This window comes from Micropterus salmoides, unplaced genomic scaffold (assembly GCF_014851395.1).
Source record: "Micropterus salmoides isolate LMB-PRFRI ecotype aquatic unplaced genomic scaffold, ASM1485139v1 Ms_hic_scaffold_10, whole genome shotgun sequence".
Classification (NCBI taxonomy): Eukaryota; Metazoa; Chordata; class Actinopteri; order Centrarchiformes; family Centrarchidae; genus Micropterus; species Micropterus salmoides.
Genome location: NW_024040041.1, coordinates 2,771,901 through 2,787,135, shown reverse-complemented (window position 1 = coordinate 2,787,135; position 15,235 = coordinate 2,771,901). Strand labels below are relative to the sequence as shown.

General features: G+C 42.9%; 2 protein-coding genes across 4 annotated transcripts in view; both read left to right on the top strand.

The window, feature by feature from the left end:
- Positions 1-6,270, top strand: part of ap2a1 (adaptor related protein complex 2 subunit alpha 1) — a 35,803-nt gene extending 29,533 nt beyond the window's left edge. For all 3 annotated transcript variants that reach the window (XM_038739587.1, XM_038739596.1, XM_038739589.1), the window contains 3 exons: positions 12-81; positions 3,047-3,181; positions 3,918-6,270. In XM_038739587.1, coding sequence (XP_038595515.1) covers positions 12-81; positions 3,047-3,181; positions 3,918-3,995 — 283 coding nt within the window. In that variant the 3' untranslated portion in view covers positions 3,996-6,270. The remainder of the gene's footprint in view (positions 1-11; positions 82-3,046; positions 3,182-3,917) is intronic.
- Positions 6,271-9,680: 3,410 nt separating this feature from the next.
- On the top strand, positions 9,681-14,529 carry si:ch211-195b15.8 (probable dual specificity protein phosphatase DDB_G0281963). Its single transcript, XM_038739585.1, has 5 exons — positions 9,681-9,829; positions 10,062-10,156; positions 10,736-10,895; positions 11,105-11,228; positions 13,397-14,529. Exons 2-5 carry the CDS (start codon positions 10,064-10,066, stop codon positions 14,223-14,225), a joined length of 1,206 nt encoding a protein of 401 aa, XP_038595513.1. The 5' UTR covers positions 9,681-9,829; positions 10,062-10,063; the 3' UTR covers positions 14,226-14,529.
- Positions 14,530-15,235: the final 706 nt, after the last annotated feature.

Here is a 15,235-nt window from a genome sequence, read left to right as displayed (position 1 = left end):
ATTCTCCTCAGGCCTCAGCAAGAAGCACAGAAGATATTCAAGGCCAACCACAGCATGGACACCGAAGTACTCAAGGCCAAGGTACGACCCCGTTTAGCAGCTCATTCTTCTGTGTGCTCGATCTGCAACTTTTTATCTTCACACATGGCCTTCTCAACCAAATCTGTTTCCAAAATAAAGGCTGTTAGAGGAACTAGCTGTTTACTTCTAAATGCACAGTACATAACTGTGTATAAATATAGACTACGAGTCTCTACTGTACAAAAATTTTGTCATTTGTACACTATGCGCAGCAGTGATCGGTGTTGGAGAATGGATGTATTATTACAGGGTACCCGCAGGGTCTTAAAAGTCTTAAATTTCATATTCCAAAAATAAGGCCTTAAAAGTCTCGTTTACCAAGGTCTTAAATATTTTCTTGTCCTTTCGTAGGATTTAATTAATGCCGTAACGTCATAAAAGAATACTTTGTGTGTGAGATTTCATAATATACTCCATTTGGTGTGACTCTGATGTTACAGCAGTACAGGTAACGTTCCTGTTTACGTCAGTGTTCAGCTTTACGCTCTGGACTGTGAAGCGTTCACAGTGCAAGAGCTCTGGCATTCAAGCTCTGTGCGAATCAGTCAGTTGTTAGAAAAGAAAAGAAAACGTCTCTGACGTGCTACTAACATTAGCTCGACGACTCAGACTGGGAAAGTGTCTGAAATTCAGAAAGCCAGAGATACGAACAAGTTGGCGGCCGAGGCTGAGGGCAGTGGCGCTGAGGTCAGAGCAACAAGCTGATTGGCGCGCGAGCCAGTCCACACTGTGGCGAACGCTAATGGAATAGCAGAGCTGGAAGACCCGCTGAAGGTTACTGGTCAGTGAATGATATAACAGCAACGAAGAGACAGGTGTGTATGAGACGAGGACCGTGTCTGTGTGTCGGCGTTGCGCCGCTGTTGTAATCTAACGTTATGCGAATGGAAACATCAAACTAACGCACATTAAACTTACATCACCCAGATGCGCCGATCACAGGAACGAGGGAAAAACAGACCGGAGCCCAACTCCTTATCCCCGCTGCTTTCAAGCCAATACTATTTAATACTACATTTCAAGTAGCCTTTAGATGCTTTAGAAAAACAGAACAGGATGAATAATCACTGAAGCAGTTGGCATATTACATTACATTACCTTATCTAGCCAAGGTGTAACTAATTGCAACAACTCATACCACACAATTTGTTTGTATTTTTGATTTGACCCCTTAAGAGTTCTTAGTGCACAAATATTGTTTTCATTTCATAGGTGTCATTTACACTGTGGATCCTGGGGACGTGTCTCCATCACTTTTTTTTAAAGCATTTGTTAAATATGTTATGAAAAATGGCTTGCAACAAGAAATGTTGAAAAAACAAATCAAAATACTTTGAGAAAGGTTTATTTGCACAATAAGAAAACATGCAATGCAATTTGCATTGTTCAAAAAAATTTAAGCTAAAACAAATCTGAATCACTTTATATGAATAAATACAATTGTACCTTAAATTGGTGCAGAAAATGTCTCCAGAATGCAGGAAATTAAGTGTTTAGTGCTCAAAATTTTGTAGGGGACCCCCAGACCCCCATTTAAATATATTTCAGCATTGAATATTTCATCAAATGGTGTAAAAATATCTTCTTGTTCTTATGAACCCAATATTGTGAATCGTGCATGTGAGCTAAGTGTATCGTCACACCCCTAATCTCAACCCTTATGTCCCGAACACTTTTCAACACAGTGACCTCCTTGATTCATTTTATCTTATCAAAGTACAAACACACCCCAAGCTATAGTGTGTTAAATATGAATGTATTAAAATAAAATGTTTTATTAAATTCATGTAACTTTGTAAATAATTTTCTTGGGCTTAAAATTAATACAGATTTTCCATTAAACGGCGGTGAAGTTGGTATTAAATTTCATCCTAGGTGGTATTAAAAAGGTCTTAAAATGTCTCAAATTTAACTTTGAGAATCCTGGGGCCCTGTATTAGAACTGGATACTGGACCCAAAGATGGCGTCTATTCAGTCCAATGAGAATTGCTCGCATGGCGCATACACCAAAAACGTTTCAAGCTTCCGGGTTTCCTGCCGGGGTATGCATCCCACCGAATATGCACAGTGATGTTTCTCCTGCTGGGCCCTGCCCATTGTGATGATGTCACAGATTTTTAAATCACTTGTCTCAGCTCAAGGAAAGTTTTACAAATATATAATCTCTGTTAATCAAACATTCTTAACAGAATGAGTCATCGAGCTGCCGCCCATACACCCGACCGACTGAATCGCAGACGGGGCTGTCGATCATGACGTGAAACTTTCTTTTTATACTGTCAAATAACTAATAAAACCAAAGTCTTTCAGACAAATGAACAGTGCGATAAGAAACTAAAATGACAGAAACCATCTTTGCGTAAAAGTTTGGCCATGACCCCTTCTCTAACACAGCCCGGGAGAGATTTATGACCCGTACTGCACCACCGGGGGAGATCCAGATGTTTCGGCTTCTCTTTTGGGGAGCTGTCATGTTGTACATCTTTTATATGCAGTCTATGTAACACTCCAGTACTTAACATGTTAATATCCATCTGTATATCTTTCATTTACCAATTGGCCAAGTAAACAAGGTGTAAAATGATCTAAACCAGGTTGATCATGCTGCCTTTTCAGTTACACTGGTAAGTAAACTGAAGAAAAACTGTTCTGTCCTCTCGTATCGTGGTAGATACTTTAGCTTAATTGGTTTTGAAAGTGTGTGAAAATCCATATCTATTGACCGAACAGCTGTTACCTTCTGTAATACTCCTGTTTTTGTCTGTGCAGTACACATAATGCACCTGATTATGCGTGGTATAAAAAAAAATAGTGATCAAAAAAGGAAAAAGACCCTCATGAAACCATCCTCACCTCTCCCTCTGTATGTGGTATAGACAAAATGACTTCTCTGTATTGTTGGAAATCCTATTATGGTCCCCTCCCTTCTTTGTGATACCCATGCGTTGATATGTTTGTGTGTAGCTACTAGGACTAGGATCGGCCCTGCTGGACAACGTCGATCCCAACCCAGAGAACTACGTGTGTGCTGGAGTGATCCAGACCAAGAGCCAGCAGGTTGGCTGTCTGCTTAGACTGGAGCCTAACGCCCAGGCGCAGGTACGGCACACAGACTCCCTGAGAGGTCACTGCTGTATAGATCCATCTTTATAGCTCAGTGTCCCTCTTGTCAATAAACACTGGAGATGACACTAAATATACTGTTTAATCAGAAACAGGCCAGTGAACCAGAAACAAGCGTTTTCTGTGTACCAGAAGGTGAAATGTAACACTAAGGTGTGGACAGTTTTCCTAACCACTGCTGTCAGGTCAATAGAAACCGATATTGTTGGTTCAGTTTTTATACACGTTCCAATTCTGGAACCAAGTTGTACAAGTAACCAGTTTTGGTGCATTTACCGGTGTTAAATTTCTCGGTTTGGTCTGATCGCAGCTGAGGTGGGTTGTTCTCTGCAGTGGAGCATTTTACAGGTCCTCTCAGTTACCCACATCTGACCCAGGACCAGAAAAAGACCCTGTCCAAATTATATTCAGCCTCACAGGTTTTAAGCTCCACTTATATTGCTGCTGGTCTTGTTTCCAAACGTTTGGGCGTCTATGCAGGAACGCCACCCCAGTATTCATGTGTTGTCATCACCACAGAGTAAAGTATGCGTTTCTGTTCCGGGCATACAGCAACGCCCTTTACTTTGGCAGTGTTCCTGTTTACATGTTTCATTTACGTAGTTGAGCGTATTGTTAATTAGCAGAGACAGCCTCACCACTCTTACAGGCAGGCCCTTGTTATATTTTCTCCTGGAGTCAATGTCTCTCCTGACTGTGTGTGTGTGTGCAGATGTACCGTCTGACTCTGCGCTGCAGCAAGGACTCTGTTTCCAGACGTCTCTGCGAGCTGCTGGCCCAACAGTTCTAGAGTCCAGACCTCTACCGTGACCAGTACTCCCACCATCCCCACCAGCGACCCCTCCCTCGAGCCCTCCTGCCACATCTCTCCTCCTCCCTCCAACAAAGAATCTTTGAGTAAAAAAAAGGTGTGACCTACATAAGGGAAAAAGCAGCCACTGCTAGCAGCAGCGGCGATATTATTGTCATTATTCTTGTCCCAGATTCTGATTCCAGTTCATCTTCTACTTGTTTATTAACATGATGCTCTTGTTTTTGTTGGTGTTTACCTGTGTAGCTGGTGTGTGTGTGTGTGGGTGGCCAGAGTGTGTGTGTGTGTGTGGGGGGGGGGGGGGCAGAGTGTGTGTGTGTGTGTGTGTGTGTGCGCGCGCGTCCCATGGGTGTACTAGGGTCCCATCTGACTGCTTTGTAATACTGATGCTATGTGTGTGTGCGCGCGCGTGTGTATGCGCACGAGCACACACGCGGGCATGCTTGACGTTTCATTTGAATTGGTAGAACAGTCTTTGAGGTCAAATGGGTGAAGCTGTTCACATGCACTCAACCCCTCCCTACACACACACACACACACACACACACACACACACACACACACACACACACACACACACACACACACACACACACACAGGTATAAGGCCATCATGATTCCTTGTGGTTATGGTGGAACCCCCTAATGAAGTGAGACCTGAGGGTCCAGCATTCTGATCTCTGCTGCTTCTGCCCACTCATTTTCATCAAGCATTCCCAGTGGAAATGCACTTAAGGCGTTGGGATCCTCTCTGAGACCCTCCGGCGGGGAGCCCTCTTACTCTTCCTCTCCTGTGAGGAGGAGCCCTTCATTTCAGTGAGCTAGTACACGTTTATGTTATTGATGTGTGTGTGTGTGTGTAAATATGTGCCAGTGTATTACTTTATTTTATACATTCCCATCGTGCTTGTGTAGAACGCCTGTGATTATCTAGCCCAAGCCACCCTATATAGGAGAATATATATATATATGAGGATGGCAGAGAATGGACACTACGTAGACGAGGGCACAGGGACAACACTTGCAGTGTAAAAAACATTTGAGTAAGTCTCATTCACTGCCCGCCTTGGAGATGGTTCCAGGTGCTTGCCACTGGAAAAGCCTAGGGAAGGGTCCCTTGTGCTGCTCTTTATTGGAGGCGTGGAACGTAATCAGATGTACACCTGGCAAGCAGACCACATAGTGCCAGTCAGTGTAGTCTTTTCTCCTGTAAAACTGGAGCATTCTTTTTGAAAACTCACCTTCTCAGGTGAGATTGGTGTTTTACTTTAAGCATGCTCAGCACACTTAGTTTTACAAGAGAGAAGACTTCAGTGACGAGGACTAACTGGGTATGGCTCCCCACTTCTGAAAAAGAGTAGTGCACAGCTGCGTCCCTGAGCTTTTCAATGGGAAGCTCTGGGACCGAGGACAAGACAGACCCAAACGGAGGTGACAACATTTTAGAGCTTTCATGGCTCCAGAGGATGCTGGTACTGGCTCGGGTTGCTGCATCAGTGTCTATATGGAGTCCTATTGGTTTGCACAGCCTTAAGCGTGATCAGAAAAGGGCACAGATAGGTGCACCATGAGCATCTAAAGGATATAACAGTTTTGTAGTCAGACAGCGATGCAGCTAAATCCAGCACCAACATAGGTGTGAGCTAGTTCCATCCCAGGCTGGACAGGGAGATCGGTCTGACATATGTATATGCACATTCATATCCCTGCTTCTGCAGCCAAGCATTTATAGAAGAGATCAACGCCAACAAATCAGATGCAGTGCACACAACCACTACAGTAAATGGTTAGAGAACACTGAGATGTTCAGCGACCTCACAATATTTAGATCCATGCTTGCACAGCTTTCTAACTCTTCCCGGGCTTCCTCTCACGCACAAGCACTGATGTGGGAGAGGACAGGATGCAAGACACCCAGATGTCCATTACAGCTACAGGGGATATGTGTGTGAATGTGAGTGTGGCTGTAAGCAGGTAAGAAAAAGCGATAAAAAGCCTAAAGACATTTCTAATACATGGTCACATTACATTCTGTGGCTGCACGGCAATCACAGGACATTGAACTTCGTAGTGGAAAATTTAGTCATTCTGTCATTCTGTGAGTGTGTGTGTATGTGAGTTTGTGTGTCTGCAGTATCCACTAGCTAATGCAGCCTCATGTATCGGTGTTAAGAACCTGTCCAATACCTGTGTTAGAATTAAGATTTACTCTGTAATGAAAAAATGTGAAAGTAAAACTATGCCATATATCCGACATGACGCCTCCTGTCTTGTGTCCCAGTGATCCTCTGTGAGAGCAGCTTCTCCCAGCACAGCACATGTACAGCAGGTGGTCAACAGGATTGAACAGTAAACAAATCCTAAACCTTTCTTACAGTTTCAGAAATGCCTATGCTCCTGTACAAACCTGTAGAAATACTCAACAGTGCCACCAGAATAAAGAGGTAGGGGAGCCCGGGGATGGTCGTAACACGTCCAATTTCTCCAATCAGGAACAAGTTACAATTCATCCTATTCCTTCTGCACATGCTCAGTTTTGTCCTTATTTTACATGGGAAAAAAGTAGGACCCTGTGCCAGGTACAGCCACTTTTAGAAGGGAAAAACAATTTTTGAGAGTTTTTTTAAACTTTTTATTTATTTTTGTTATTGCAGTGCCTGATTTGTAGTTAAACTCAAAATTAAATCATGTTTATTGTGTGTCTAGATATCTTTTAGGCAAGTTGTTAGTGCTAATGTTGTAGCTGTATGGTAAGCTAGTTCATGGCAACAAGAGTGTGGGTTAGCTGTAACAACAAAGACTATGTTAAGTTGTTACAGTCACTACCAAAATACGGGCACCCCTGCATGTCTGTCACATAATGCGCTACTAAAAATGTTGCAGTTTCACATTCTCGTGTTTATTTCTTTTGTTTGCATTGGAACAACACAAAAAAAGCCAAATCTGAGACATTCTGCAAAGAACACCAAAAATGGACTGGACAAAATGATTGGCACCACTACTAATATTTGGTAGCACACTCTTTGGAAAAATAACTGAAATCAATTCCCTCCTGTAATCATCAGTGAGTTTCTTACACCTCTGTACTGGAATTTTGGACTACTCTTGTTTTGCCTACTGCTCTAGGTCTGAGATTCGATGGGTTACTTCTCCCAACAGCTGTTTTGAGATCTCTCCACAGGTGCTGTGTGGGATTTAGATCTAGACTCATTGCTGGTCAGAACTCTCCAGTGTTTTTTCTTCACATACACACACAGGCAAGACAAAACATCAGTGAACCTCCACCACTCTCTCAGAAACTCCATTCTGGCTTTGTTTTTCTGTGTCAGCAGCAGGGTCCTCCATTTTCATTCACATGGCCATAGATAGTGCGAGTTGACACTGTTGTACCCTGTGTCTACAGGTCAGTCTGAATTTGTTTGGAAGTTGATCAAGGTTCTTTATCCACTATTTGAACAATCCTTTGTTGCAGTCTCATCAGTTATTCTCTTGTGTCCTGGGAGATTGCTCCAGTGCTGTTGGCTGTAAAGTTCTTCACAATGTTGCTGACAGTGGACATAGGGGGACAGTAAGATCTCTGGAGATGGACTTGAAGGCTTAATAATGTCCATGTTTTCCTAAAATTTTGGTTCTCAAATCCTCGGACAACTCTTTTCTTTTGTCCATGCTCAGTGTGGTACACAACACAAATGTTGAGTCAACCTTTCTTCATTGTAGTGTGTTTTCCATGTTGCCAGTGCCTGTGGATTTCTACAGGTGAGTTTAATTACAGATTACAGGAGCATCACATGCTTGAGATACAATTATTTCTGAAGATTGTGAAAAGTTGTCAATCATTTTGTCCAGTCCATTTTTGGAATTCTGTGTGGAATGTCTCAGATTAGGCCTTTTTTCTCTGCTTTTTTTGTCTCCCAATGAAAACAAAAGAAATCAACATATTACCAAAGCATTTGTAATTGAGATAAGTTTCTGGGAGATGTAGTGCATTACATGACATGCAGGGGTGCCTATATTTTTGGCCATGACTGTATGTGTTTTCTTTGCATTTCAGTATGTGTCTGACACACACACACACACACACACACACACACACACACACACACACACACAGTACTATACTGTTTAATTGATTTATTATGTTCAAATGTTAGTGTAACATTTAAATGTTGAATAAAAAGCTTTCAATATCATGTATTTCTGAAATATCTTATTACATAATGTTACAATTCAGACTATGGAGTGAATAGTAACGTTTTACTCCTTGTGTTAGAAAATGCATGTTTTAGTCTCTGTCTGTGTTGTAGAGAGAACAGTTGCACCATTTTCTAGCTGACACATAGAACTAGTTTGTAGCCCATTTTGAAGGCACTGGCTTATGAGTCCCCAGATAGGCTACAGACAGAAATGTTACAACCATCCCCGGTCTACATGAAAACAGGAAATGCAAAGTTGACTGCATAAAATATTTCTTTAAATATTTCCCGCTCTGCAGAATGCAGCAGTGAGTGGTTTAATGCTGTAAAAACAATTTGATTTAAAATATGCCCGATTTGTCTCGATCACCTTAGCGACATAGACTGTTTCTAGTTTAACAAAAAGGATATTACTCTTTTAAAACAAAAACAAAAAAAACAACAACTCTGTTCTTTCCTTTCCATAATGTTGTCAGACTCTTGTAGTAATAATCTGAGCCTGTCGGTGGCAAAAACAAGAACTGTAATGGACGCACTCTGAAGGGGCACAATTGCCCGCATGGATTATCTTGCAGTTCTGTTTCACTGCTGCTGACTGCAGCGCGCTCCTCAATACTGGGCCAATATGAGAAAAATAAAATGCTGTCCCCATTGGTGTCATTTACATTGGGGAACATGTCCCCACCAAAATGTTCTCAAAAAAAGATTGCAACAAGAAATGTTAAATAAGAATAAAAAGGCTTTGACATGTTTATTTGCATAATGAGAACACATGCAATACAATGTAAATATAGTGGAAACAAATGTGCATTGTCCAAAAAAACCCAAAAACGAGTTAAAAAAATCTACTGATTACGTCATTATATTCCATTTTATAATTTGAATTGCACCTGCCATCTTAGTTTTGTGTTTCAGTTTATGATGGAAATATCTTTATTTAAAGTGTGATATCCAGAATGCAGGATATCAATTGTTTAATGCTCAAACTCTTCTCTAAATAGTGTTAAAATATCTTCTCTTGTTCTCTTTAACCCAGTACTGTGGATCCTCACGTCTGTGACCTAAATATCACACCCCTAATCAAAACCCTGATGTCCCCCCCACTTATCAACACAAAGTGAGGCCCTTGGTTGTCCCAGTCAGTCACACAGACAAAAATATGTGGAAATAAAGTCCAATTTGGGAAATACAAAAGTCACCCAGAAGGGAGTACATATAGGGGCAGACATTGCACAAGCAGTCCACATCTGTATGAAATGGCTCTACTGAGTCATCTTGAGAGAACTGGTGTTGAAAGCAGCAGTCCAGCTGTCCTCTCTAAGGTGCACATGAATGTTGCGTGGTGAGCTAATACTCTGCTCGCTTCGCTGGGCTGGAGGCTGACAGCCTGCTGAGGGGCGCGCTGATACAGCGGAGATGCGTCTGCGCGAGTGGAAGTCCTGCAAGGTGCCGATTGGCTGATGGTGACATCATCTAGTCAAGATCTATTGTTGGAACGAGGATGAGCTCATCGTTTAGAAGCCAGTTTCAGAGCAGAGCGAGGACGCAGCAGCAGCAGCAGTGGACAAACACTCTGCAAACCTTTGAGCTTCAGGAAGAGGACGAGAAGGGACACTTCCAGTAAGTATAATATTAAATATGTACACCATTCTGCATGAGATTAAAGACTATCCCTAAACTGCATAATTTGCTGGAATCTGTGTGCTAAGAATAGGGGGAAGTCTGAGAGTAGCTCTGATGGATCAGACCAACATGTTGGGCACCGCAGCGACAACTTTAGTCTTATGTCATTAGAGCTGCGAGAGAAGAATGCCTGCAGGTGTTCCATGTGCTGCTTGTTGTTGTGCTGCAGGTATGGTTTGGTCCCGGGAGAGAGAGGCGGAGCGGCCTCCACTGTCCGTCATCCTGCCGCGGCTCTACCTTGGAGCGGAGAGCGACGTGACGCAGGTAGGGACCAGATCCTACACTTTCAGCTATGTAAAAAAAAAAAAACTCGCTTCAGTTCAAAGTCCAGTATTCTAAAGTGTACTGCAGTAAAATTATCAGCAACATGTAGAAAAGTAACAGTCGCTACTTTGCAGAGTGGGCCCTGTAGGTGTTATCTTATTAAATTGGATTATTAGGCTATTGCTGATGCATTCAGGTGTAAGCTGCATTTTATTATTGTATTTGAGGTGAACCTCAGTTGGGCAGTTAAACATATGCTTTCAGACACTCATCACATGTTTTGTAGCTTATGTAAACTACAAATGAGACATCTCTGTGGAATGAAGTGGAGTAAAGCATACAATGTTTGCCTCTGAAATGTAGTGCTGGGAAAAAAAACATTGTGGGACACTACCAACACTGTCAGAGCTTCCTGAAAGTAGCAATAATCTCACTGTATCAGAGGTGATACAACCAATAGTGAAAATCACTGAAAGAGCCAAAATATAGGCTAGTTTCTTTTTTTATGGAAAGTATACATTACTCTCTTTTTTGTGTGTGTGTGCGTGTGTGCGTGCGTGTGTGTGTGCGTGCGTGCAGGACCGGCTGGCCTCTCTGGGTATCTCCTACGTTCTGAGCGTGAGCCGCTGCAGCCCCCAGCCCTCCTTCCTGCCTTGCTCCAGATATCTTCGCATCCCCATTGATGACTCCCTGTGGGACGACCTGCTGCCCTGGATCCCACAGGCTCTGCATTTCATCGGTCAGCACTCTCACTCACCATTCCACAGTATCCCTGCACAAACGACCACTACCTCAAGATGCCATTTAACAAGCTGATTACCTCCAATTTCTAATGCAAATACATCCAATACAGATAACAGTCCAGAGCGTGTGTGAATGTGCAAATATTGATCATATTGATGTTTTGAATGATAGTTAACTGTATGGTACTGTGTGGTGTACGTTCAGATGCAGCCATGTCCTCTGGGGCCTCTGTGTTGGTTCACTGTGCAGCGGGAATCTCTCGCTCCCCGGCTCTAGCTGTAGCCTACATCATGTACAGCTTGGGAATGGACCTGGACCACGCCTACAGGTAGGGCCGTTGGTACACCTTCATACTGCAGATGGCTCTGAGTTGTGCACTAATTCATCACATACGCATGCCAGTGTGAAGAACAGGCTTGTGAAAGTTCCATATTTTTATCCTGTACATTTGTTTTTTATTTTATATTATTAGGCAGGCCAAATCTGAAGACATGTAAACACATACATACACTAGGCCTATACAATTAGGCATACCTGTATTTACATAATGCTTAACCTCGTAAAGAAAAATGATAGAAATGATTAATTTAGCAGCTTCACATTTCTACTTCATAATTATGAAAGTAGTTTTGAAATGGCCACTGAATCTGTGGCTGCAATCTGAGGACCTGCGTAAGGAAGCAAAATGACTTTGCTGATCTTTAACACACGAATTTCCGCTGTTGATCAAAAGCGAGCCATCTTGACAGTGCTGACCTTTGAGAGGACGGAGAGTGAAAGAATCCAAAATAGAGACCGCTATGTAGCTAGTAATGGGCAATACCAAACCTTTTATTTTCAATACGGTACAGGTACTTTTTGTTAACGAAAACAATACTGATAATTTCTCATGATAAGTGGCATGGTATGTGATTTCTCAAAATAATGGTCCTTATTAGAAAAAAACCTAGATCATTATACTTAAAGGCAAATCACATGACACATATTGGTCACTAACAACACATTTATAACTAAAGGGAATATGAGTACAGTTAAATAAAAATGCTTGTGCTAATAAGTGTAAAAGTAGTGTAGTGTAATATAGATTTGGGAAGAAACACTCGGTTCTCATGTCACATATGTTTCCAGCTCTCATTGCCATTCATTGGCACAAACATCATACAAAAGTAGGGAAACGTTTGGAAGTGATGCAGACACGCACATTTTGTATTCATCATATTTCATATTATTACAGATATTTATTTTAAAGGAATCGATACCAAATCAGTGGCTTATGAGTATGTATTGAATATGTATTGATCTCGCAGTATCGATCTGCCCATCCCCAATCGTAGCTTATTAGCTTTGATACACCATCCCTTTTTATTGAAGCTCCTCTGTCCGAGTAGAAACTGCTCCACAACAGAGACCTTGTTAGCAGACGCAAACGGCACAATACGTTCACACACTTTATTCAAATGACAAAGTTGTACTATGGACTCCTGTCTCATTTGAATAAAGTGTGTGAACGTATTGTGTCGTTAGCAACTGAGCTAAAGTATTGAGCTAACAAGCTTGCTAAATGACTGCAAGCTCATTCTGACAGAGAGCTTTATTTTCCCTCTTGTACAATGAGGAACAATGCCTGGGGGGAACTAAACAGAGCTGTTGTGACTAGCACAAGAAACCCCAAAGTGCTAACCTGGGAGGCTAGTGAGTTAACAGTTAGTACAGTACTTGGTGAACTACAGTAGTTCACCAAGTAGCCCTACAAGTACAGTATAGCCACTATGTAGCAAAGCTTCTGGCCCAACCTAATTTGCATGGACGAGTGAATCACTTTACAGTAGAGTAAATGCTCCCTATTTGTATATCACCTTTCTATTCTTTTCAACCGCTCAAAGCACTTTTACAGTACATCTGCATTCACACACTGAGCCTAAGTGCTCAAACAGAAACTAACATTCACACACTGGTGGAACAGCCACCAGAGGCAATTCGGGGTTCAGTATCTTGCCTCAACATGCAGCCTGGAGGAGCCGGGGATTGAACCGCCGACAACAGAGCCCGACCGATATGGGTTTTTAGGGGCCAATGCTGATATTAAAGTGAAAAAGAGCCTCACATTTATATACATGTCTGCTTTAATCATCTCAGACATTACTGTAACTACAGACAAGTGGGTCACAGGTATTTTAAGAATATGTTATACGTACGCAAACACGGCATTAGCTTTGTGGTTAATTTAGCCATTTTAAACGGGCAGCGTTAGCTGCTGTAAGCGATGTTAGTGAATATTGAGAAGTGATGAACTAGTGTGTTCCATTTGACGTGGGAATTTCTGGCCAAGCGAGGTCTTCCGACTTGTTAATAGGAAAGTCGTCAACTCGGGTGTGACGTCAACAAAAGCAAACGTATCTCTGTCCTGCTACTGTATGACTGCACTGTACACCAGTGTATAATATCAACGAGAGTCCGTTTGTGATCTGACCCACATCCTGTCTGTCCCCTCATAAGGTTTGTGAAAGAGCGTCGGCCCTCCATTTCCCCAAACTTCAACTTCCTGGGTCAGCTGCAGCATTTTCAGGGCACTCTGAACCAGAAGGCCTCTGGTGGCGACCTCCTCACCCAGCAGCTGGACAATCGCCTGCCGTCCATCAATGACAGAGTTAACCACATACACACCAGTCAGAACATCAATTATCAGGCTGACAGCGTCACCAGCGACTCAGCAGAGGTCAAGCAGGCCCACAAAGAGAATTTCTACCACACAGACAAAACACAGCAGCGACACTCACATTCAGATGGAAGTGGAAACCTGTCGGGGAGACTTCGGACTCTACATTTGACTCTCAATCAAAACCAGCAGCATGTCCAGACTCCATGTGAGGTTCCAGCTCCAAGCCCCTGTGAGCCAGTCAGACCAGCAGCAAAGCCCACACAGCTACAACTCCCAGCAGGCCCTGCTTCTCTATTAGAGAAACGCAAAAGTCTCACCCTCTCTTTAACCCCTTTGGGAATCTGCCCTCCGTTCCCTGCAAGTGGCAGCCAGCAAGCAAGGGGCACCACCACGTCCAAAACTGTCCACAGTAGGGAGATGGGAGACAGGCCTGGGGCAAAGATGCAGAGTAACACTGGCTCCTGCCGGCAGGCAGAGGACACCCTCAGGGAGCAGAGCCCCTCCCACAGCAAGTGCAGCATAGCCGAGGTGAAGGAGCAAGGCCTGCTGTCGCCGTTCAGCTTCACTCTCAACAAGCTGCTTGGCTGGGGGGAGAGGGTGCTGCTGGGAGGGGTCTTTGTCCACCCTGTAAGGATGGGACAGCCTGCACTGCCACACAGGTGCTGAGGGGGTGGGGCATGGGGGGCTTGGTGTGTCTGTGCATGTTTGTCATAAGGAACCAAACCACACATGTGATTCATACATACAGGTCTGATTCTATTTATTTAATTATTTATTGCAGAGCTGAATATAAGAACTATACTTGACAATAAACCTCCACACAAATGCATCTTGTCTGTTACACATTGACACTGGGCAGCTTATCTGGTCATTTGTAAGATGCAGTTATTTTGAAAGACTTTAAAAGACTTTTGGCACAATGGCTTGAAATGTATTTACTGATGATTAAAGATGACATTTTAACCCTGTATCTTCGACCTATTTCTCAGTGGGAGGGCTTCAGTTTAGAGTGGGGCTTCTCAACAGTGTTGGTTGGTGTCTCTGTTTTAGCATATTATTTTTGTATATGGCTACAGTCTTCTGGTCATGGCAACCTTCACGTGGCTCTAAAATGGGCCCAATGTTGGCTAAAAGCAAGATGTTCCATCTCATCAGTAAAGTAAGGGTAATTCAGTATTTCAGACAACAATCAAGGCCGGATTGCAGAGCGAACAAAGTGAGCAACTACAGAACCCCTCGGGCTCCAGCAGGTCCAGGCTCACTGTGAGTGGTTTGTACTGATTTCATTATGTCCCATGACACGATGAGGGCTTTATGGATCCTGGTCCAGCAGCCCTGCATAGGGGCGTCCTGTCGGTTTATTTACGAATGAAACTGAGATGTCATTTTACCACTGGAAGGTGAGGGCTAACAGAGTTACAGAAGCAACATGTGTTGTGTGTTGTAAAGTAGTAGCCTTCTTTATCTCTGGTTGAACGAATATTCTGTTTCTATAGAATTAGTCATTTAAAGCATGCTGTTTTGATCTTCCTTTTTTAAGAAGGTAGCTGGTCATATTTATTTGGATTTACATGAGCTTTGTATTTCCATTATTAGGCTACCCAGTAGATTTATGAAAACCTGTGTAAAATTTAGCTTTGGTCGGGGGCCACGGATTTGACTCCCGAAATGCAGAG

Excerpts from the sequence above, each read along its gene's own strand:
- si:ch211-195b15.8 (XM_038739585.1), top strand. The coding sequence starts at position 10,064 with ATGGTTTGGTCCCGGGAGAGAGAGGCGGAGCGGCCTCCACTGTCCGTC. Across the intron at positions 10,157-10,735 it reads CGGAGAGCGACGTGACGCAG|GACCGGCTGGCCTCTCTGGG; the intron begins GTAGGGACCAGA and ends GCGTGCGTGCAG. Across the intron at positions 10,896-11,104 it reads ACAGGCTCTGCATTTCATCG|ATGCAGCCATGTCCTCTGGG; the intron begins GTCAGCACTCTC and ends GTGTACGTTCAG.